We start from the raw sequence: 24,611 nt of genomic DNA on the forward strand, positions 1-24,611 counted from the left end.
TACCAAAGACAATATCTACAATCACAGATCTATACCAATAAGTAATGAAATCAAAAGAAAACCCAGTAACACGAGTAGATCTATAATAACAAGTCGCTTAAAAATTGAAAAACTTAGCAATAAAGGTAGATCTGTAACAATGGGTAACAAAAACAAAAAAAAAAAAAGAGCATCATAAAAAATCTTGGACCTGCAAGGGAAACAGTCAATCAAGGAAAAAAAAAAAAAAAATTATTGATAAAAATTAATAGTGCATGAGAACCTGAGTACGTAAGAAGAGTAGGCCTGACCAAAATGTTTAAACTATACAAAAATATTATCAACAAAATGGAACAAGAGGTCAGAATTTTCAGTTCTTTAGCAGCAGGGATGCAGTATATGTACAAACAAGTTCACCTTGACTTGTTGGACAGTCGTTAAAGGCGGCGGCCATTTAGTGGAGACTATCTGACAATTTTTTCCATTAAATTATATTTTTAAATTATGATTAATTATTAATCCATTAATAAGCAGTCAAGAATGGCAGCCAAAGTTAGGAAGCATTTGTTGGGTCCAGTTCATGCTGGGGCTCTCCAAATTTGTGTATAAGAGAGGAGAGAGTTGGTTTCTGCTTAGAAGATTTAGAAGACAGATAGAAAAGGTGGAGACACAGTGAAATCAATGTTTTTAGACTCATCCAAACCTTCTGCTGTAACGGATATTACAATTAGGTAAAAGGCAAGTTGACTTGATTCTTATCCACATGATGCTACAATTAGATTAAAAAAATACTTGAATTTAAACACAGAACCTGATGAAGTGAGTGGTAACAAGAATCTAGATATTGCACAATGAACATTTTGAGTTTGACAACCAAAAATCATCCAACTTATTATTATTATTTTTTCTATGAGATATGACACTCTAACTCACCAGTCACCATTACGGAACAGTAAAAATGACATTCCAATCTGTTTTTTACACAAAGTTTCTGTTTTTGATACAGCCTTTTTCTACATTGAATTGCTATGCTACAGCTTCCACTAGAAGAATGGCAATCAATTTAAGTAATGCAATATCGGATCCGAGAATTTGTTTGATCAACCAGACACTATTGTGGCTTTTTCTACCAGAGCACAGTCCTTTGTCTGTGACTGACGCCCTGAAGCTTTATTATCCAACTGGGATTCAATTGACAACTCAGGCTGCAGAATTCCTCGATAGAAAATTTCAACTTCCATTGGTATCCTTATTAGCGAGCATGCAGGCAGAGTAAGTTTGGAGAATTAGTCGTTACAAGATTTGCCCACAAATTTGCAAGAGGTAGGAAATAGTGCTCACCATTCCACACCACCATTTTCATATCTGGTACATGCAATCAAATAGAAACTAAGAAGATGAGACAAATTATTTGAAAAATGCTCCTCAATCAATTTTTTTGGCTCCACCTTGGCATTGTGTTTCACATGTGGATCCTCAAGACTGGGAACCGAGATCTGTTCATCTAATTTCCTGGAAACAGCACCTATAAATTCCCAAGAGTCATCATTGAAATCACCATCACCATCTACTAAATCAGAATCCACAGGTTCCATTACAGAATGAAGACCATTTTCACTTGGATTTTGTGAATGGTTAAGAGGAGCTTTCTGCTCAGCTTGATTGTACAAACTTTTTATGAGATCACTGATAGATACACTCGACCCCAGACTCTTCTTAATGTCATCTGTCCTGGAGGAAGCTAGATTGTAATCAGAAACATCTTGATGAACTGAGGAGTCATCAGTTTCTAGTTAAGTATCCCCAAATATTGATCCCCTGTGGCTCTCCGCCTTGGTGTCTTTTCCGTGAGCAAGTAAAACTCACATTAGAACATGAGAAAATTATTATTTAATAAAAGCATGTGCAAGCAAACTTTTAACCTGTCCATGACGCACAAACTTGCCAAAAGAAATAGGTTGACCAATTTGAAAGTAAGATGAAATTTAGATAGCACACAGATTTTCATTAATGTGAATTTTCTATATGTTGGGTCTCAAACACAAACAACTGAATTGCCAAAGATCCAGTCACAGAGTTTTAAGAAACACACACAGCAAAACAAATGAGTCAAACCTGAATATCATTGTGTAAGGAAAATGCTGTCTCTAAAGCAGGACAAATTGGTGGTAACTTTGACTCACTTAACAAATACGTGGAAGCTTTCACTATGTACATTGTCCAAAATCTATATCATCGTTAATGACATTTAAAATACGAGCTAACTTTGATTCCGATTTCAACCCATAAGAATCCCAATTTTCCAATTTTAAACCTGAACCGTTTGAATCCAAATTCGATGCACTTCTCTTCAAACCCAATCCATTTGATTCCAAATTCAAACCCGTACCACTTACCACCATGCTTGGCTCGCTCCCAGCACATAAATTCGCAATCAGATCGCTCATATTTAACTCCGATCCCACCTTTTTCTCGGTTTTTTTCAACTCGGTTGCACCATTAAATAATAAACCCGGCTCACTTGATTCATCCTCCTTCTCTTCCTCTCCAAACAACGATAACGGCAACGTGCCCCTGGTTTTCTCCCACTGAACCCGATTCCGACTCGGGACCAAGTCAGGCTGCGCCACATCATTTATCAAGCTATCAGCTCGGCGATCTACGGACAAATGAATCGGATCCAGTGATTTTACAGGGAGCGTTTCGCAGCGGGAGAACGAAGCGGGTGTAACAAAATCGCCCCAATCGTCATCAACTTTATCTTGAAGATCGGAACCGCCGGTTTTGGGATTTGAATGGACGGTGATTGGCGCGAACGTGAATTCCCCGAATCCCTCGTCGTCGTCGTCTTCTGTCGTTGTCATTGCTTGTTTCGGGTCTGGCGAGCTCGTAGACTCTCAGAGTACTTTTTATCAAGGCCGATTATGCGTAGATTCATTATGCATACCCCGCGTATTTTAGCTAGTCCCACTCTGTTTGAAGGGAATTTTAGTAATAATTTAATTAATTAAAAAAATAAATATTATTCTGCAAATATGATCCAACAAGGCAACACGACTAAGGTGGAACCACCTATGCTTCCACGTCGGTGCAAATTTCTCCCATTTATTAACCTTATTACATTAATTTTCTGACTAAATATTTTTATAAGCACTTTTGCTCCATAGGAAGCACCTTTGTGATAATAACAAGTCGAATTGGTTAGGGTTCTAATAAAGTCAAATTGAGTGTTGTTGAATTTAAATTTGGTATAATAACTTGAATTTAACGTACTCATCTTTTAATATTATTATTATTGTCACTCGCCAGGAGGGAAAGAGAAGAAATATTGAACTAGAAAGTATACAAACGCATATTCTTATTAAAACAAGGAGCTTCACACTGAATATTATAGTAATACAAATAGATTCTGGATCTAATACAATTATCAATTAAAATAACACAACTTGCCAAATAGAACATACGGTTTGTACGACAGTAAGAAACAAGAGTATTATTGCTGCGACAGTTGCTGTGCCTCTCCATGGATCGCTGCAATATACTCTTTTCAAAGGTCCCTTGGCTCTGTTATGAGGTTTTTTGTAGTAGTCTTGGAGATGCTTGCATATGTCAGAGTATGGTGATGGGCTTATAGGTACATTGTGATTAAGTCTATTAAACATTTTTGCCACTGAAGCATTGTCGCCCAGAAAATTTAAAATAATTTCCTTTCTAACAAGCAAATCCACATCCTCCTCAGTATTGATAAGATAATCCAGTAGTGCAACATAATTGCTAACCAGAGCATTATTTGGATAAACACACTGCTCTAAAGCAATAATGTTTCTGAATTCACGTTCAGTATCGTCAATTACTATTAGTTGTGGTATCTGCAATTCATAGACTTTAAGAAATGGGATTAGATGCTTTCGCTCTTCGAATTTTATATCTAACAAGTTGTCACATTCAATAACCTTAAACTTTACCCCTGACTCATGTAACTTTACTGCACAAGGTAAATTTTCAACCCACCCCATGTTTGTCGCTTCTTTTGGATAGTCTTTGACCAGAGTGATTCTTTTCCAATCAGTGAAATGTTTAACTTCCATCTCGGAGATTATTTTGTATAATTTCGGATTTTCTTGCTTTTCTTCACCCTCAATGAAATGAAAAGAAAGCTCCATGAAGGTAGGCATGTCACCCTTGTCAACAAAAGCTAACTCGTATATTTCCTTGAGGATGAAGAATGGAAGTTGATTTTCAAATAATTGCAAGTCGATTTGTAAAGTACGGTTAACTGACTCTGCACCCCGTGGTACATCATGTACAGTAGCTAAGAAGAACTCTATGATGAAGATAGAATCATAGAAAATCATCCTAACAAAACCATGACTCTCAAGTTGAGATTCTTCTGCGTAACAAGCACGAATTTGTTCTTCTTTGTTCTCGATGAAACTTACAATCTCATCTATTTTCTCTTTTGTTGTTCGTGCAAAAAAGTCTTTCACATGTTGTTTTTTATTCTTTTCCATATCAGTTAATTCTGGTCCGTCATAGTAAAGAGGACCAATTGAAATTAACTCCGGAGTGTAGAGTTCTTCATTTACTCTTCGAATCCTTCTAGGCACCTTGTAAATACAACACTGATCAAGAACAGACTCGGACACAAGGTTTTTATTAATGTCAATCAGCAACTCTTTGACCAGATTTTTTTGTTTAGAGACAATAGTCATCTCCGTGTTCATTGTTCTGAAATCAAAGTTGTTTATATAACAATAGTCAATAACGATCAACTAATAATCAACCTTCAGAAGAAAATTAGGTTGCATGCATGAGGTAAATATTTTCATTTCTATAAATAGCTTTCAGAATTATACACAATCTCTCATAATCGCTTGAAATGTAAATTAAATTAAATTAAATTATGTTGATAAAGATGCCTAGGAACGAATATAAAAAATAACCCAATATTTCTGCTTTTTATGTTCCCCTCCTCTTTTTTCGTACCTACTTTCCTTCCTCTCTTCCCTAGCTCCCAGATTCCGCCGCCAGAAAGACCTAACGTAGCGGGCAGATATCTAGCAATCCGGGGCCATCCTCGCTCCGGTAAATATCATACTCGATAAATTTTTTAAAGGTAAAAAAGAAGTTATTTAAAGATACCAATTTTAACATAATAGAGTTTAGATTCGTATATTCAAAACTAACAGGTGTTTTTTAATTGTGAAATAATTTTGAGTACTAGTATAAAAACTCTAAGATCAGATTAACATTTGATTAATTTTGGGTGGATGAAATAAATAAATGAAAAGAATACATCATTAAAATAACTAAGCAAGAGCAATTGAACCTGGCTATTTCGGAGATCGGAAGAAAAGCCATAGTTGTGTGGTAGATTGCACCAGAGAGTTCTTACTTGTTCTCGATTATATTTCAGCTTGTACCATAATATATTTGATTTTATAGACGTGTCACTTAAATTTATGCTATCTCACTGCCTCACCTTGTACTATATTTATCTATAATGTGCTTCCTCTTCTGGCTTTATATTTGATCTTACATACAAGTGCTAGTCCGAAAATCAAAGTAGACTAGTAGCTAATTCAACACTTGTGTTCCACGTGTTGCCTACAAAATATAACTTCAGTCTTTAGATTTTAAACCATTCACTGATCAAAGCACTGCCCTCACTATTTGTCGACGATGAAAGACTAACAAAATTTTCTGATAAGGATTAGATCTATAATTGTTTTTATATTTATTTTATTATTTTTTAAAAGTATATTATAGAAATATTTTATATTTTTTTATATTTATATTATATTTTAAAAAATTATAATTTAATTAATTTTTTTAAATTATATATATTTATAAATGAATGATTTTAAAAAATTCTAATTATAGTGATAGAATTGTGTATTAAAAATCTAATTTTTTATCATATATCGTATTGTATGATATTAGAAAGTTAATTTTTTGATTAATTTTTTAATGAATAATTTTAATTAATTTTTTAATAAATAAAATAGTAAAATATTAAAAAATTATATTTAACACATTATCATTTTGATAAATATAAAAAATATTCTTAACATTTTAAATTTTTTTATATATACCCATATTATACTATCATTTTCTCTAAAAAAATATATTGATTTGCATCAATAATATATATTATATGATAGGATATATATTATATCATATAATATATTTATTATATGACATTAATTCAATCGTTTTTTATATATTTTTTATTATATTATAAAATATTAATAATTATAACTTAAATTATAATATAAATCAAATTAAATTATTTTTTTAATTTAATTTGATTTATTTTAAATATTTTTTAATTTGATTTATAAAATTTCTCAAAACACATCAAATCAGACCGAGCCCCCCATATTTGATTTTATATAACAGCTCCTGATCCAAAAATACTAATTCAACACTCTCACAGGTGTTAAAGATGAATTATCAATCTATTAATATATTATTATAATAATAATAGGTGTGTATGCGTTATAGAGCCACCCAACAACAATAATTTAATTTGACCGCAACTACTCTGGCCGAAATCCTTTATTTACATTGACTTTGACCAAATAAATTAAGAAAGAATAAATACATGCTGACAAGGTGTACAATTTTTTATATTTATTTTATTATTTTTTAAAATATATTATATTTGATTGTATAGATGTGTCACTTAAACTTATGCTACCTCACTGCCTCATCTTGTACTATATTTATCCACAATGTGCTTCCTCTTCTGGCTTGATATTTGATCTTATATAGCAAGTGCTAGTCCGAAAATCAAGGTAGACTAGTACGTAATTCAACACTTGTGTTCCACGTGTTGCCTACAAGATGTAACTTCAGTCTTCGGATTTTAAACCATTCACTGATCAAAGCACTGACCTTACAATTTGTCGATAATGAACAGTAAGTTGCTAATAAGTGTAAATCCTATTTCTTTAAAATATATATATATATATATATATATATATATATATTTGTTTCACAAAATTTTCTAATAAGAATTAGATGTAGAATTTGTTTTTTATATTTATTTTGTTATTTTCTTTAAAAGTATATTATAGAGATATTTTATATTTATTTTATATATTTATATTATATTTTAAAAAATTATAATTTAATTAATTTTTTTAATCTATATATATGAATGATTTTAATGTAACAGAAATGAATGATTTTAAAAGATTTTAATTATAGTAGTCCAATCGTGTATTAAAAATCTAATTTTTTATCTTGTATCATATTATATTATATACTTTTTAATAAATAAAATAGTAAGACATTAGAAATTATATTTGACATGTCATTATTTTGATAAATATCATAAATATTTTTAACATTTAAAAATATTTTATATATACCCCTATTGCACTATCATTTTCTCTAAAAAAATGTATTGATTTGTATCGATAATATATATTATATAGTAAAATACATATTATACCATATAATATATTTATTATGTTATATTAATTTAATATATGTTATGATATATATCGTTTTTTATATATATTATATCATATCATAAAATATTGATAATTATAATTTAAATTATAATATAAATAAAGCTAAATTTTATTTTTTAATTTAATTTGATTTATTTTAAATATTTTTTTAATTTGATTTATAAAATCTCTCTAAACACATCAAATCAGATCGAATCCACCTATTTAATTTTATAAAACAACATCTGTCTGAAAATGCTAATTCAACACTCTCGCAGAGCTCAAAGATGAGTTGCCAATCTATTAATATATTATTATCATAGTAGGTTTGTATGCATTATAGAACCATCTAACGACAATGATTTAATTTTGATAGCAACTCTTGTGGGTGGTTGAAATCCTTGATTCATGTTCACTCTGACCAATTAAATTAAGAAAGACTAACAAAATTTTCTGATAAGAATTAGATCTACAATTGTTTTTATATTTATTTTATTATTTTTTAAAAGTATATTATAGGAATATTTTATATATTTTTATATATTTATATTATATTTTAAAAAATTATAATTTATTTTATTTTTTTAATTATATATATTTATAAATGAATTATTTTAAAAAATTCTAATTATAATAGTCAAATTATATATTAAAAATCTAATTTTTTATCCTATATCGTATTGTATGATATTAAGAAGTTAATTTTTTGATTAATTTTTAATGAATAATTTTAATTAATTTTTTAATAAATAAAATATTAAAATATTAACAAATTATATTTGACACATTATTATTTTGATAAATATCAAAAATATTATTAACATTTTAAATTTTTTTATATATACCCATATTGTACTATTATTTTCTCTAAAAAAACATATTGATTTGTATCAATAATATATATTATATGATAAAATATATATTATATCGTATAATATATTTATTATATCATATTAATTCAATCGTTTTTTTATATATATTATATTATATTATATTATAAAATATTAATAGTTATAACTTTAATTATAATATAAATCAGATTAAATTATTTTTTTAATTTAATTTGATTTATTTTAAATATTTTTTAATTTGATTTATAAAATCACCCAAAACACATCAAATCAGACCGAGCCCACCATATTTGATTTTATATAACAGCGCCTGATCCGAAAATGTTAATTCAACACTGTCACAGAGGTCAAAGATGAATTGTCAATCTATTAATATATTATTATAGTAATAGGTTTGTGTGCATTATAGAGCCACCTAACAACAATAATTTAATTTGACCGCAACTCCTCTGGGTGGCCGAAATCCTTGATTCACGTTCACTTTTGACCAATTAAATTAAGAAAGAATAAATGCATGCTGACAAGGTGTACAATTTTTTATATTTATTTTATTATTTTTAAAATATATTATCGAGATATTTTATATTTATTTTTTATATTTATATTATATTTTTTAAATTATAATTTAATTAATTTTTAAAATTATATATTTGTAAATAAATAATTTTAATATAACAGAAAAAAATGATTTTAAAAAATTCTAATTATGATAATTGAATTATATATTAAAATTTTAATTTTTTATTGTATATCGTACTGTATCATATTAGAAAGTTAATTTTTAATTAATTTTTTAATAAATAAAATAGTTAAATATTAGAAAATTATATTTGACACATTATTATTTTGATAAATATCAAAAATATTCTTAACATTTTAAAATTTTGTATATACACTCATATTGCACTATATATATTTTTTTAAATATATTGATTTGTATCGATAACATATATTGTATGATAAGATACATATTATATCATATAATATATTTATTATATCATATTAATTCAATATATTTTATGATATATATCATTTTTTTTATATATATTATATGTAACATAAAATATTAATAATTATAATATAAATTAGATCAAATTTTAATTTTAATTTAGTTTAATTTATTTTAAAACTTTTTTATATATTTTTTAAAATATATCAAAACACATCAAATCAGATCGAATCTACCGTATTTGATTTTATATAACAACGCCTGTCCAAAAATGCTAATTTAACACTCTCGAGGAGCTCATAGATGAACTGTCAATCCATTAATATATTATTATCATAATAAGTTTGTATGCATTGTAGAGCCATCTAACGACAATAATTTAATTTGACAACAATAATATATAATAATAAGTTTAAATGGTGAATAAATCATTAATTTTTTATATCCACCCCTGTTGCATTATATAATATATTTATTATATCATATCAATTCAATATGATATAATAAATATATTATTATAAATCGTTTCATAGGATACGTTTTCTAATAAAAAAATAAAATATTAAAAAATCATAATTGATATATTATTATTTTGTATTAAAATTTTTAATTGAAAATTTTGACGAGTAACTCCAGCTCAACCAAGCTCGTATAAAACTGACTTGTTTTAGACTTATTCGAATCAAACTCGAATTCAAATTTGAATGAGTTCAGTTCGAATCTAATCCTAATTATTAGAGAGTTAAACATTTAATCTTAAGAATCAAAAGGATGGAGGACTTTTATGATGTGACATGAATAAGTTATGAAATTTGGAATTAGTATAAATTAGAATTAAACCATTAAATATGAAAAGAATAAATACTGAAGAATTATTGAATTTAACCTTACCGACGGACCAATATATTTTAAAGATGTCCAAAAATGCTAATTCAACACTTGTGTTCCACGAGGAGTTAAGTGAATTAGAAAAAATGTCATGCATCACAAGATGTCAACCCTCATACGATGGTGGGAATTAGAAAAAATGCTAATATTAAGATGTCAACCCTCGAGGAGCTAAGGGATGGATTGTCAATCCATATAGTGGTTGGCTTGTCATGCATCATAGAGCTGTCATACATATTATAACAATAATTTAATTTGATTCACGTTGACCGCAATAATTAAATTAAAAAAAAAAAACATGTTGATAAAAGAGTATTGTCTGATATGTGAAATTTTTAGTTGGACACAAATAGAGTAGACCCATCAGAATTTCATTTGCAGCCTTACAGGAACTATTGAGCATCTTTACGGACAATTTGCCAAAAATCACGGGTGATTCTGCATCATTTGAATATTTATTTTGCACGTCTTATTAAAATTATTGAGTATCTTTGCAGGATGAATTTATCATAAATCTTGACTTAGTCCTGGCCACGGTTCGTAAACCGGTGGTTTCAATTCAAAATCATCGATTTACGGTTCGAAAAAATAAGGACCCTGAACCAAAACCGTAATAGAACGGTTCGTCTACGGTTCGGAACTGACAGTTCCGGTTCATGACCCCTGTTCAGAATCGACGATTTCGATTCCAAACCGATATTGAACCGTTAATTCTAATATATGATCTTGATTTAATTTTTAAATTATTAATTACAATAATTAAAAATTAAAAGAAAGGCTTTGACTTAATTTTTCAATTATGCTTCCTACGTATCTTCTTGGGGTTTAGAAGAATCAAAGTCTAAGTAATTCTCTTACCTTTGCATATCTAATAGCTCGCGGTACTCCCTTACCTTATTATTCACCTCCACTATCTTGAGTATTATTTCCCGTCATCAAACTATCCGTAGTTAAATCAAACGATTTTTCATTGAAGTCCACTTTTATTTTTTGTTGGCGTAATTCGGCTCTTGTCCAATTGTCCACGCATACTTGGGCTTCAATAAATTTGGGAGCTAAACTTGATCGCCTCTCATCCAATATATTACCCCTTTGACTAAAAACTTGTTTTACTGCGACAGTTGATAGTGGTGTTGCCAGAACTTGTTTAGCAATAACTGCTAATGTTAGAAAAGTTGATGCATGTCAACTCCACCATTCTAATACTGGAAAGTCTTTACCTATATTGTTGTCACCAAACTCAAAAATAGTAGTTAAATAAATATCAAGCTCCGAGGTGGAGTCTAATGTTCCTCTTGGTCTTTTGCCCTTTTGCATCATAATACGATTCTCATAACTCATATTTTGGGTTGATGATAGGGCAATACGTGGTAGAGAGGAAGAAGAACCACCATAAATTAATGAATATTCAAAATAAATTTCTTTAATTAAATTCATAATATTAGTTATAGTTAATGGAATATTAACTTCGTCTAATTGCAAACATTCATAATATAATGTCAAATAATCTGTGACACCATCTAATTTAAATTTAGGATAAAAAAATGCAACAAGAAAAAGTTTTGAAATTGTTTTATAGTAACTTAACCATTTTGTTTTCATTAAAAAAATAGTTTCTTGTAGAATAATATCTTGTTTGGCTTCTTGTAAAGTCTAATAATATTAACAGTTTCATTTAAAAACAAATGAGAAGTGGGATAACAAATTTCACTTAAAGTATATGTTGCATTATTAAAATTTCTTAATACATTTAAAATTATTTTACAAATATCCCAATGTTGGGGATATAATGTAACTTGTGGCACATGTTGTGAAATAAATGAGCATAATAAATCTCTATAATCAAAAGATTCGTTGAGTAATTCATATGTTGAATTCCAACGAGTCGGCATTTCTTTAGGAAATCTTTTTGGTCTTCTATTATGTTGTTTATAAAATTTATCTCACTCTTTCATAGTTTGGGGATGTGTCCATAAAAATGAAATTGTTGTTTTTATTAGACTAATAAAATTATTAAGATAATGTAAACTATCTTGTACACATAAATTTAATACATGACATGCACATCTAATATGAAAAAATCTACCACCTAAATTAGGTCTGCAAATATTAATTAAATCATTTATTGAGGCAGTATTTGAACGTGTATTATCAAATGAAATTGAAAAAAATTTATAAAGTAATTTATTTTTTTCTAATATTCCTTTAATTATTCTATAAATATTCCTTTAATTTTTCTAATATATATCATATAGTAGGATATATATCATATTATATGATATAATTATTGTATTGTATTAATTCGATACACCTTATAATATATATTATATTTTACATTTGTTATATTGTATAGATATTATAAGATATTGATAATTATTATTCAAACTATAATCTAAATCAGATCAAATTATATTTTTTAATTTTAATTTGATTTATTTAAAAAAATTTACAAATTATTTTATAAAATTTAGTTTAAAAAACCTATGAAATCACATCAAATCAAGGTATGTCCGCCGTATTTGATTTTATATAACAAGTGCCTGTCTAAAAATGCTACGACCAATTAAATGAGGAAAAAATAAATACATGTTGATAAAAAAGCATTGTCTAATATGAGTAGAGCTGGACTCGAACCGAGTCTGTTCGAGTTTGAGCTCAGTTCGAATGAGTCAGTCCTATAAAAGCTTCGTCGAGCTCGAGCTATTTGTCAAAATTTTCAATAAAAAATTTTAATATAAAACGATGTCGTTTTGACCAATATGTATTAAAAAAATATTGTTTTAATAATGAAATAATTAAAAACTTGAACTCGAAACAAGTCAAGCCGAGTTCGAGCTTGATTTCGACGAGCTTGAGCTCTGTTATATATAAATCGAACTGAGTTCAAACTCTGTTATATATAAACTTAACTGAGTTTGAGCTCGAGCTTAGCTCAACTTAAATCCAACCCTAATTATGAGAAATTTTTAGCTAGATACCAATAGACCCATCAAAATTTCATTTCCTCGAGTCCAACCCTAGTTATAAGAAATTTTTAGCTAGATACCAATAGACCCATCAAAATTTCATTTCCTCGAGTCCAACCCTAGTTATGAGAAATTTTTAGCTAGATACCAATAGACCCATTAGAATTTCATTTCCGGCCTTGCAGGAATTATTGAGCGAATCTGTCATAAATCTTGATTCTTGCAAACTTTTCTTTTGAAAATTAGGCACGGATGCTTGTGCATCATTTGAATATTTATTCTGCAGGAGGATTGATGCCTTTGATGAATTTTGCAAACGTGTTTTTTCTTCTTTTTTGTACGAAACTTTTTTCTTTTCAAAACTCCCATCAAGAAATTCTGTGTTTTTCCCATATCTTTTTTGTTTTTACTTTTAGGATAGTTAAATGAATATCACCTTCTTTCGGTAAATTTGAGAATGATTTTGACCTAATAAGATATCATTTGAATAAATTTAAATAGTGAAAGATTTTTGCGGATATCTCCCAGCACAAAAATATTCATTAATTCTTTGAGAATTCATAATGATTCTGAGCTTGATATCTTGTTCCAACAATTTTTTGCTCAACATTGGGTGTTTGAGCCAATAATTTGATAATTCCATGAAAAAAATCCATAAGAGATAAATCGTGATGAAAAATGAAAGGTTGGCTGGAAAAGAGATTTTTTTGGGGCGCATTTAAAATTTAATTTAAAGAAATTGTAGGATTCTTATTTGAGGGAAGATATTTAGTATAAAATAAAATAACTTTCATCATTGATTAAACCAATCGAAAATTTTGAATATTATCTTTCATTTGAAATAGGGTATCTAAAAGTGTTTCAATTGATCGTTTTAATAGATCAAAACATGAAACCATGCATTTTAGTCGTCTCAATATATCACTACAACAAATATTCAATTTAGTGATAAAATATTTATAAACAATTTTAATTTCGTCTCAAAATACTATTTTTAAGAACGAAATTCTAATTTTATCCCATAATATTACTTTTAACGACAAAATTTCAATTTCATCATAGAATAATTTTTTAAGGATGAAATTAAAATTTAGGATTCATTTTCTGAAAAAAAATTATTTTTGTCTCAAAATGATAATTTTATAGATAAAATTTTAATTTCGTTTTAAAAAATTACTTTTAAGAATAAAATTTTAATTTTTTCCTAAAAAGATTATTTTAGGGAACGATTTAAAACATAGGATATTACCAAAAAAACGTACATGCTCACATGTATAATATGAAGCTGAAAGCTGTTGCGTGTGGCCTGTAACAAGTTTCAAGAAAGGCTATCCTTTTGGCATTTGATTTTTGGCCTGAGTACTATATCCCACCCAAGTTTTTACACAATAAAAAAATCATATCTATGACAGATGAAAAATATAACACCCATCCACCTTAAATTTCCATTAAAATTGTCATTGAATACAAGGATAAAACTATGATTTAATAATAATATTAAAAAATATATAATTTTATCTTATTTTCCCTCTCAAGTTTTGAAAATTAACATTTCACTTTAGACTTCAACTTTGAAAAAATGACTTTTCCCTTCCAAATCCCTAGATTTTTTCTTTACCTCTTCCTCCGACGGTCACCAGACACCCTGAACTTTGCTAGAAGACAGCGTATCATTCGTTCTCGTCATCTGGATCTAAACGACGCTCATCGCCCGTATCTAAACGATGAAGCGTCATCCTTAGACGATAGTCATTGTCTAGAGGTCGTCTTTTGGGTGACAGTGACATCTTTGTCCACTGTAGGGTCACTATTCACCAAAGGAAGTGATCGGATTTCAGGTTTGGTATCTTAAGGAGGAAAAGTAAATTTTTCAAAACTTAATCTTAGGGGAAAATTGTTAGTTTTTTAAACCAAAGAGAAAAAATGAGATATAATTTTAATTATTTTAATATTACTAATAAAATAACAATTTTACCCCTTAACCCTAAGAGAAAATTTATGATTATGTCCTAACGGACTAAAACTTGGATAAGTATTTGAGTTTTTCATCTTTTACAAATATGTACTTGTCATTTCACCAAAACTTGGGTGGGAAATAGTTCTTTAGCTTTGTTTTTTCATCCTAGAATTAAGACAAACTTAACAAATTAACTATAATGTATAGGACGAAGTGTTTGTTCAACTGAATAGTTGAGGGGTTGAGATGGCCTTCTAGTTCTAGAGAACTTCCTTCTTCTCAGATATTAAAGCCTGCAGAGATTTATTATTGTTTGTGGTTTTGCTTGATAAGTAAATAATTTTTTTATGATTTTACAAACGTCAAAGAGATTCGAACCTGTATCTTCTATTTAAAAGTTCCCTCTTTAATAATGTTTTTTGTCTCTTTTTCCTTGGCGTAAGGGATTAAAAAATTAGGATTTCTTTTACTTTGGTTTTGGATTAATCCTGAAATACAAGTGATGCTAATTCCTTTTTTTAAGCTGTTCAGCTATCAAAGGAATAAGAATGAACTTCAAGAATCCACATTCCTCTTCATAAATTATTTGCAAAGAATAACTTGAAAACGAGCAAAGAGCATTCATTAATTGATAATTATGTATCTTTCTAATCATGCACAGCTTCCTTTATTATAATGCCAGTGTCCAGACCACTCACCGGTGATCCCCTCTCACTCTCTTCACGTCAAAGCCCCGCAGCTTCGGCCTAAATCACTATTGTTCCTCAAATTAAGAACAAGTTTCCCGATGACAGTCGTGCAGAATGTAACTGTGAAACAAGTATAAATATCTCCAAAAACGCCCCATGCCACTTCAAATTAACCAAACCAATTCAGCTCGAATAGATGTTTTCAAATTGAATTTAAGCTGATGTTCCACTTCTATAGTATAGTATTTGACAGATTTTTCTAACAATTTTTGATTTTTTTCAGAGTTAAAAAGTGGGAAAATGTTTTATTTTACTTCACTTGGGAAGCTTATAAAATTATATGCAGTAATGTTCTTTTATGGCTGCTAGCTGTTCATATTGCACAGACGCTCAAATTAAAGGGCAGACATGAAACCCAATATGAAGGTGTCGACCAACTGATGATCAGATCAAATATATCAAAGTCTGATTTCTGAAGATACGTTACAAAGCAAAAAATGTTGCAGTACAATTACAGAGAGAAGTATTATTAAACGCCAACTTAGAACAATCCATCTAATACAAAATTATAATAAAAACATGTTACAAGTTTGAAGGCTCTGCCCCTTGCACCCCGTATACGCCAACGCAAGGACTTATAGGCTAATTGGTCGCCAATTCCAATAATTTGTTGGCATTTAAAAAAATGTTAATAAAAATGTTGAACACCTGGCTGAAAGTTACATGGGAGTGATTGTGACTCCTTTCTTGCCTTTTATACGAATCCCGGTAGTTGAGAACGTATGTTCCTCATCTTTTGTTTTATCATGCGCTTTAATTCAGCTTCCTTTGCAGATATTTTCACTAAATCCCTGTCAGTAACCAGATTGTCCAACGTTACTCATAAAAAACATACTGATTTCCCCTGCTGCCAGTAACTCTACCAGAAACTTTGCCATGACCACGAAATCGACCTGAAAATAAAGTTCTATGAAAGATCCATATCATTAATGGAGCCACTCATTTCCAAATTCATTGTCCCGATAACAAAAGACACAGTAGTCACTGACAAGAGAAAGAAGATGGCTTTTTCAAACATAAATGATAACATTACACCCACAGATATTGGTCGGTTTATAAACTACTAATTAAAATCAATTACATAGTTTACTTCATAGAAGACATGAATCGCATGAGCTTATGCAACGAGAATCCGGCTCCTGTAACAGTGGCTGTGCCTCGCCAAAGGTTCTTAAAGTAGACACTTTTTAACGTTGCCTTTGTATGGTTCCAAGGATTATTGTAGTGTGCCTTCAATTCCATGCCAGTCTTATAATAACACGACTTCTATGAATTTCCAAGCTAAGTCTGTTAAACAGATTCACTACAGAAATATTGTCCCCCATACGATTCCTAATAATCCCTTTTCTAACAAGCAAATCCACATCTTTTTCAGTATTAATCAGATAATCCATCAGCCTCACGTAATTGCAAACTCGAGTATCCGATGGGTAGTGACACTGCTCCAAAGCCATTATTTTTCGAAGCAAACGTTCAGTTCCATAATCAGCCACAACCAAATGAGGTATTTGCAGTTCATGAACTTCAAACCATGGAATCAGCCGCTTTCGCTTCTCAAATCTTATGTCAAGCAACGATGTTCCTGCAATGCCCTTAAACTTCACCCCCGACTCGCGCAACTTCACTGCACAAGGCAAATCTGAAATGAATCCCTGCTCTAAATTCTTTCTCCGGGGGAAGTTTTTAAAAATGGTGCTTCTTCTCAAGTCGGTGAAATGTTTAACCACAATCTCAGCTGGTAAGCTAAGAAGCACGGAAACGCACAGCAGTGTGCGTTTCCACGAATCCGAAACGTTTCGGTTTCCGAAACGGCCCGAAACTGGTACGAAACGTTTCGGGGCGTTTTGGTAATTTTAGATAAAAGGGAAACGCGTTTCTTTAACAGAAACCTGGGCGTCTTCTGCTTCTGCTTCTGCTTCTGCTGGGTGTCTCAATAAATTAATTTGTTCCAGCAAAAAAAATGTCAATTCTGGCAGCATATATAATACTGGATATTAGCAGAGAAACTCACCAAGAAAGCATAAAAAAGCTAATTATGGAACAATGTATGTTTTTCAAAGAGAATGAATGTTATAGGAATTGGTAAAAATGAAAGAATATAAAAAAACATCTTTGAAACAGAATTTGCTTTCTGCTTGTCCTCGAGATTATCGCTGGAAACATTCATTCTCTTTGAAAATAGGACAGCATTCCATATATTTTGATAAAATATATTGATTTATATACATGATTATTTTTCATTCTAAAAGATGAATATATAAGCATTAATTTAATTTATATATACATGTTTCAAGAACTTGAATTTGTAATTTATTTTTAGTATAAAATTATTTTGTTATATGTTATTTTAAATTGATTGGAAAAAATCAATTGTTGTATTTTTTTAATTAAAATATAGGTTATCGTATTTTTTATAAAAATTTCATATTTATAAAAAAACTCTATATTTTTTATATTTACACGTTTCCCCACGTTTCCGTTTCCTACTTTTTTAAAAAAATACGTTTCCACGTTTCCACGTTTTCACGTTTCCGTTTCCGTGCTACCTAGCTGGTAAGGTATTGGATAAATATAAGAATTTATGACAAAGTTCCCGGAAATTTGGGGTTTCGAAAGCTAAACTGTATAGCTCCTCCAGGACAAAGAATGGAAGTTGATTTTCGAGTAGTTGTAGGTCCATCCTTAGAGCAAATCTAGTTGTTGGTATCTTTAACAAAAAGTCATCACTTCCATCGTTATGGTAGCTTCTGAGGAAGAGCTCGAGAATGAAGACAGCGTCGTGTTCAACCATTGTTGTAAACTCATGACTCTCCATTTTAATTATATCTTCATAACACTTGCGAATTCGTTGTTCGTTGTTTTTGATAAAGCTTAGAAGTTCGTGTTAGAATTGTGAAGCCTGAAAGGATTTGAATTCTAGAAGAATTCGGATTCAAAAACAGGATTAAACTTTATCTGTCCCGAAAGCATACCAAACGAAGTCCGTTTTAAACAAATAAGGTATCGTTGGAAAGCGTGTTTCGATACGAATCAAACGCCGCAAAAATCGCAGCCAAAGACGGTCAGACACGCCCTCACTCGCCCAAACAACGTCCGGTGGTCAGTTTTACACGGATTCTTATTTCTTTAAGGTTTTTTGAGTCCGAATCAGTTGTGGGTTGTTCCTATCCTATAAATACACATGTTGAACGTCTTATATGGGTGTTACATGATGTATTAAGGGTCTCTAAGGGTTTAGGCTTAGATTGACAAGTTTAGGAAGGTGAGAGAGACTTGTGAGGGAGAAATTCGTGATTGAGAGTGAGAGAGACAAAAGTGTCAGTTTGTAATTATCAATTTGATAGTGAAGAAGTGCTGGTGCACTCCGTGGACGTAGGGAATTTCCTGAACCACGTAAAAATGTTGTGTCTATTCGTTTGGTGTGTGCTTGATTGTGCTTTACGACTTTCTTTTTTTTTTCTCTTTCGGGGCTAATTTATCCCAACAACTGGTATCAGAGTCTGGTTCGTTAGTAGTTGGTTTTGTCGTTTGAGTGGAAGAATATGGGTTCAGAGAAAGACCATTACAAGGTTGAAAAGTTCGATGGGACGAACTTTAGTTTCTGGAAGATGCAGATGGAGGATTATCTGTACCAAAAAGACTTGTACTTACCGCTCAAAGAAAAGCCAACAGACATGAAAGATGAAGATTGGAAAGTTTTAGATCGTAAAGCTCTAGGTGCGATTCGATTGAGTCTATCGAGATCAATAGCCTTTAATGTGAAGAATCAAGACACGACAGCGTCTCTCATGAAATCCTTATCAAATCTCTACGAACAACCTTCTGCGGCAAATAAGGTACATCTGATAAAGAAACTCTTTTCTCTCCGAATGTCAGAAAATAAAAACTTCAAAGAACACCTGAATGCGTTTAATGAGATTACGGATCAACTAACGTCCATAAAGATCGAGTTTGATGATGAAGTACAAGCCTTACTCATCCTCGGTCAGTTGCCTGAAAGTTGGAAGGGTACCGTCCAATCAATCAGTGGTGCGTTTGGGAAAGAAAAATTGAAGTTTTCAGAAGTTGTGGATATGATCATGACTAAAGAGATTCGTAGGCGTGAAGATGGGTTTTCTAATTCAAATTCAGTCTTGAATATGGAGAGTAGAAGAAGAAGCAATACTAGAGGTGGGCAATGTGGTAGATCCAAGTCGAGGCGTGGTAGGTCTAAATCAAGGAGCCGTCAGAACAATTCACATGGTGGTAAGAAAGACATCGAGTGTTGGAATTGTCACAAGATGGGGCATTACCGGTCAGAGTGTAAAGCTCCAAAGAAAGAAAGTGATGGTCAGACTAGTGCAAACTATGTTTCGGAAGGCTCGGATGATGCTTTAATTTGCTCTTTAGAAAGCAATACTGAATCATGGATATTAGACTCAGGAGCGTCGTTTCATGCTACCTCTAGGAAGGAATTCTTTAAAGAATATGTTGCAAGCAACTTGGGTAAGGTTTATCTTGGTAATGATAAGGCATGCGACATCGTAGGTGAAGGAAATGTGGAGATTAACCTAAATGGATCTATTTGGAAATTGGATAATGTAAGGCATGTACCTAGTTTGAAGAAAAATCTGATTTCAATTAGGCAGTTGGCAACACAAGGTTATGTGACAACGTTTTCAGAAGATGCTTGGAAGATTTCGAAAGGAGCTATGACTATTGCCAAAGGGAAAAAGATTGGAACTCTCTATACAACCACAGATGGACGTGGTTTATTTGCTGCAGCTGAAAGTAGAGATGATCCAAACCTATGGCATCAGAGGCTTGGGCATATGAGTACTAAGGGATTACGAGTCATGCATTCTAATGGCAAGTTGTCAGATTTGAAATCGATTGACCTAGACATGTGTGAAAGTTGTGTTTTCGGAAAGCAGAAAAGGGTGAGCTTTAAGAAAGCTGGGAGAACTCCAAAGACAATGAAATTGGAGTTAGTGCACACAGATGTTTGGGGACCTGCACCAGTTTCCTCAGTTGGCGGAAAATATTATTTTGTCACTTTCATAGATGATCACTCAAGGAAAGTTTGGGTTTATTTTCTGAGGCAGAAATCTGAGGTGTTTGAAGCTTTCAAAAAGTGGAAGGCTATGGTTGAGAATGAAACCGGTTTGAAGATCAAGAAGTTGTGATCCGATAATGGTGGTGAGTATGAAGATTCTGAGTTCAAAAAGTTCTGCTTCGGGAGTGGGATTTGTCTCGAAAGGACCGTGCCTAGTACTCCACAGCAGAATGGTGTTGCAGAACGTATGAACCGAACATTGACTGAGAGAGCTAGGAGCATGAGGCTACATGCTGGTTTGCCGAAGCAGTTCTAGGCAGAAGCAGTCAATACAGCAGCTTATTTGATCAATCGTGGTCCATCAACACCTTTAGATTTCAAACTACCCGAAGAAGTTTGGAGTGGTCAGGAGGTAAAACTTTCTCATATTAGAGTTTTTGGTTGTGTAGCATATATCCATGTTAGTGATAATGCTAGAAACAAACTTGACCCAAAATCTATTAAATGTACTTTTATTGGCTATGGGGATGACGAATTTGGGTATAAGTTTTGGGATGAAAATAGTAAGAAGATGATTAGGAGTAGGGATGTCATCTTCAATGAGAAAGTTATGTATAAAAATAGGAAATCTATAGAGTCTTCTAGTGGGGGGTTGTCTGAACCTAACTATTTTAATCATGATGATGTGCCTGTTTGGAAGAATCCTAAGTTAGGTAAGGAGTTAGAAGCCAAGGAAACCGCAGAAAAAGAACCAGTCACTACTTCCACTTCAGGCGTAGACTCAAAACTAGCAGAAAAGGGTATTGCAGATTTATACCCTGATGAATTAGAGGATCCAGCGAATGCACTGAGAAGGTCCAAGCGACGTCGAATACCAAACAAGAAGTATGACTTGAACTATTTGCTACTGACTGATGCTGGGGAGCCTGAATGCTATGCTGAGGCATGTCAGGTAGATGATTCTAGCAAGTGGGAGCTAGCGATGAAGGATGAGATGAAGTCTTTGAATTCGAACCGTACATGGGAGTTGACAAAGTTACCAGAGGGTAAGAAGGCACTCCAAAATAAATGGGTCTTCAGAATTAAGCAAGAACATGATGGCTCTAAAAGGTATAAAGCTAGATTGGTGGTCAAGGGTTTTCAACAAAAAGAAGGCATTGACTACACAGAGATATTTTCCCCTGTTGTGAAGTTGAGCACAATTCGATCAGTTTTGAGCATTGTGGCAGCAGAAAATTTATATCTGGAACAACTAGATGTAAAGACCGCTTTTCTACATGGTGATCTCAAGGAGGAGATATACATGATGCAACCAGAAGGTTTTATGGAAAAAGGAAAAGAAAATCTGGTGTGTAAGCTGACTAAGAGCTTGTATGGCCTCAAGCAAGCTCCACATCAATGGTATAAGAAATTTGATGGTTTTATGCAAAAGAATGGATACATGAGATGTAATGCTGACCATTGTTGCTACTTCAAGAAGGTTGGTACCAGTTACACTATTTTATTACTTTATGTTGATGACATGTTGGTAGCTGGTGCAGATTTGGAAGAAATAAACAAATTGAAGAAACAACTGTCTAGTGCATTTGAGATGAAGGATTTGGGGGCAGCAAAACAGATTCTTGGAATGAGAATTAACAGAGATAAGAAGAGAGGTACATTGCAATTGTCTCAAGCAGAGTACATTCGTAAGGTTCTTCAACGCTTTAGTATGAGTGATGCTAAACCAGTCAAAATTCCCCTAGCCAGTCACTTTAGACTTTCCAAGGATCAGTATCCACAGACAGATGAAGAAAGGGCATACATGGATAAAGTTCCATATGCATCTGCAATTGGAAGTTTGATGTATGCTATGGTTTGCACGAGGCCAGATATTGCTCATGCAGTGGGAGCAGTTAGTAGATTTATGTCTAATCCAGGCAAGCAGCATTGGGAGGCAATTAAATGGATTTTGAGGTATCTACGAGGTACAACAGAAAAATGTTTATACTTTAAAAGGAGTGATTTGAAGCTACAAGGATATGTTGATGCTGACTTTGCTGGAGAGGTAGATCATAGAAAGAGCACTACAGGGTACGTTTTTACTTTGGGTGTGACAGCCATTAGTTGGGTTTCCCAACTACAGAGGATTGTGACTTTGTCTACGACTGAGGCAGAGTATGTAGCTGTTACAGAAGCAAGCAAAGAACTGATTTGGTTACAAGGTCTGTTAGCAGAATTGAGGTTCAAACAAGTGTTGAATGTGTTGCACAGTGACAGTCAGAGTGCGATACACTTAGCCAAGAATTCGGCATTTCACTCGAGGACCAAGCATATAGGTCTACGATATCATTTCATTCGTACTTTGTTGAATGAAGAAGTGCTGACACTTGTGAAGATTCTTGGAAGTAAAAATCCAGCTGACATGTTGACCAAGCCAGTGACAATCGAGAAACTGGAGCTGTGTTCAGCTTCAGTCGGTCTTCATGGTTGAAGCAAAGGAAGTTGAGTGCACCGTTTTCACTATTCAGAAGAATTGATGATTGCATGTGTTTCAGTCTTCAAGTGGGAGATTGTTAGAATTGTGAAGCCTGAAAGGATTTGAATTCTAGAAGAATTCGGATTCAAAAACAGGATTAAACTTTATCTGTCCCGAAAGCATACCAAACGAAGTCCGTTTTAAACAAATAAGGTATCGTTGGAAAGCGTGTTTCGATACGAATCAAACGCCGCAAAAATCGCAGCCAAAGACGGTCAGACACGCCCTCACTCGCCCCAACAACGTCCGGTGGTCAGTTTTACACGGATTCTTATTTCTTTAAGGTTTTTTGAGTCCGAATCAGTTGTGGGTTGTTCCTATCCTATAAATACACATGTTGAACGTCTTATATGGGTATTACATGATGTATTAAGGGTCTCTAAGGGTTTAGGCTTAGATTGACAAGTTTAGGAAGGTGAGAGAGACTTGTGAGGGAGAAATTCGTGATTGAGAGTGAGAGAGACAAAAGTGTCAGTTTGTAATTATCAATTTGATAGTGAAGAAGTGCTGGTGCACTCCGTGGACGTAGGGAATTTCCTGAACCACGTAAAAATCTTGTGTCTATTCGTTTGGTGTGTGCTTGATTGTGCTTTACGACTTTCTTTTTTTTTTTCTCTTTCGGGGCTAATTTATCCCAACAGTTCGTTCCATTTCTCTTTCGTTATTCGCTGAAGAAAACTTTCCTTGTATCTGGCTTTCTGTCTTTCCATAAAAGCTAGTTCTTCTTTGCCCCGGTGAAGAGGACCTACTGAAACTAATCGAGGAGAGTAGGCTTCTTCGTTTATTCTACGGATGCATTTAGGAACCCTGCAAATATAACACTCAACAGCAAGCTCAGGATCTAAATACTGCTCTGCAGTTATATCAATTAGCAAGTCCTTGCTCTGGTCCTCATCTTTAATGGGAGCTGTACCAGTACTCATCTTCAAACCCATATTCCTAAAAACAAACAAGACTAGGATTAAGATCGACTGTAATCCATATTGAACATCAAGGACGGAGCCAAGGATAGTGAAATACATATGGATAATGCATTTGACATATATATTAAAGAAAACTGTTAAAACTTAGGGTCAAGTGACGGCCTTGCCCCCTCTCTCCATCCCTATTGAACAATTAAACATAGAAAAAAAAGGAATCTATGTCATCCAATCTGAACCTCTTGGTGAAGAAAAATAAATAAAACGAGGTTTCTAGCAACCAATTATCACATGGAAATCAGAGAGAACATAAGCGACTATATAAGAACCTGAATA

At 32.0% G+C, this 24,611-nt stretch overlaps 3 protein-coding genes across 4 annotated transcripts in view; all 3 read right to left on the reverse strand.

Moving 5' to 3' along the window:
- Positions 1 to 844: 844 nt before the first annotated feature.
- On the reverse strand, positions 845 to 2,916 carry LOC123203380. 2 transcript variants are annotated; one of them, XM_044619742.1, is made up of 2 exons: positions 2,095 to 2,916; positions 845 to 1,819 (listed from the first exon to the last, which is right to left on the reverse strand). In XM_044619742.1, the coding sequence occupies exon 1, from the start codon at positions 2,841 to 2,843 to the stop codon at positions 2,187 to 2,189; it is 657 nt and encodes a 218-aa protein (XP_044475677.1). In that variant the 5' UTR covers positions 2,844 to 2,916; the 3' UTR covers positions 845 to 1,819; positions 2,095 to 2,186. The 2 variants fall into 2 exon arrangements, with proteins under 2 accessions (XP_044475677.1, XP_044475669.1); XM_044619734.1 differs by having other exon boundaries at positions 845 to 1,344; positions 1,428 to 2,916.
- A 391-nt stretch (positions 2,917 to 3,307) lies between these two features.
- Positions 3,308 to 5,538, reverse strand: LOC123209548 (UPF0481 protein At3g47200-like). The gene is made up of 2 exons (XM_044627643.1): positions 5,309 to 5,538; positions 3,308 to 4,707 (listed from the first exon to the last, which is right to left on the reverse strand). Exons 1-2 carry the CDS (start codon positions 5,338 to 5,340, stop codon positions 3,411 to 3,413), a joined length of 1,329 nt encoding a protein of 442 aa, XP_044483578.1. The 5' UTR covers positions 5,341 to 5,538; the 3' UTR covers positions 3,308 to 3,410.
- Positions 5,539 to 17,034: 11,496 nt separating this feature from the next.
- Positions 17,035 to 24,611, reverse strand: part of LOC123208735 (UPF0481 protein At3g47200-like) — a 7,616-nt gene continuing 39 nt past the window's right edge. The window contains exons 1-4 of the mRNA XM_044626252.1: positions 24,605 to 24,611; positions 23,995 to 24,294; positions 18,349 to 18,687; positions 17,035 to 17,545 (exon numbers count right to left, since the gene is read on the reverse strand). The exon at positions 24,605 to 24,611 is cut by the window's right edge and continues 39 nt beyond it. Of these exons, the coding sequence (XP_044482187.1) occupies positions 17,035 to 17,545; positions 18,349 to 18,687; positions 23,995 to 24,290 (1,146 nt within the window). The 5' untranslated portion in view covers positions 24,291 to 24,294; positions 24,605 to 24,611. The remainder of the gene's footprint in view (positions 17,546 to 18,348; positions 18,688 to 23,994; positions 24,295 to 24,604) is intronic.

The sequence above is a fragment of the Mangifera indica genome, chromosome 2 (assembly GCF_011075055.1).
Source record: "Mangifera indica cultivar Alphonso chromosome 2, CATAS_Mindica_2.1, whole genome shotgun sequence".
In the NCBI taxonomy this organism is placed as follows: domain Eukaryota; kingdom Viridiplantae; phylum Streptophyta; class Magnoliopsida; order Sapindales; family Anacardiaceae; genus Mangifera; species Mangifera indica.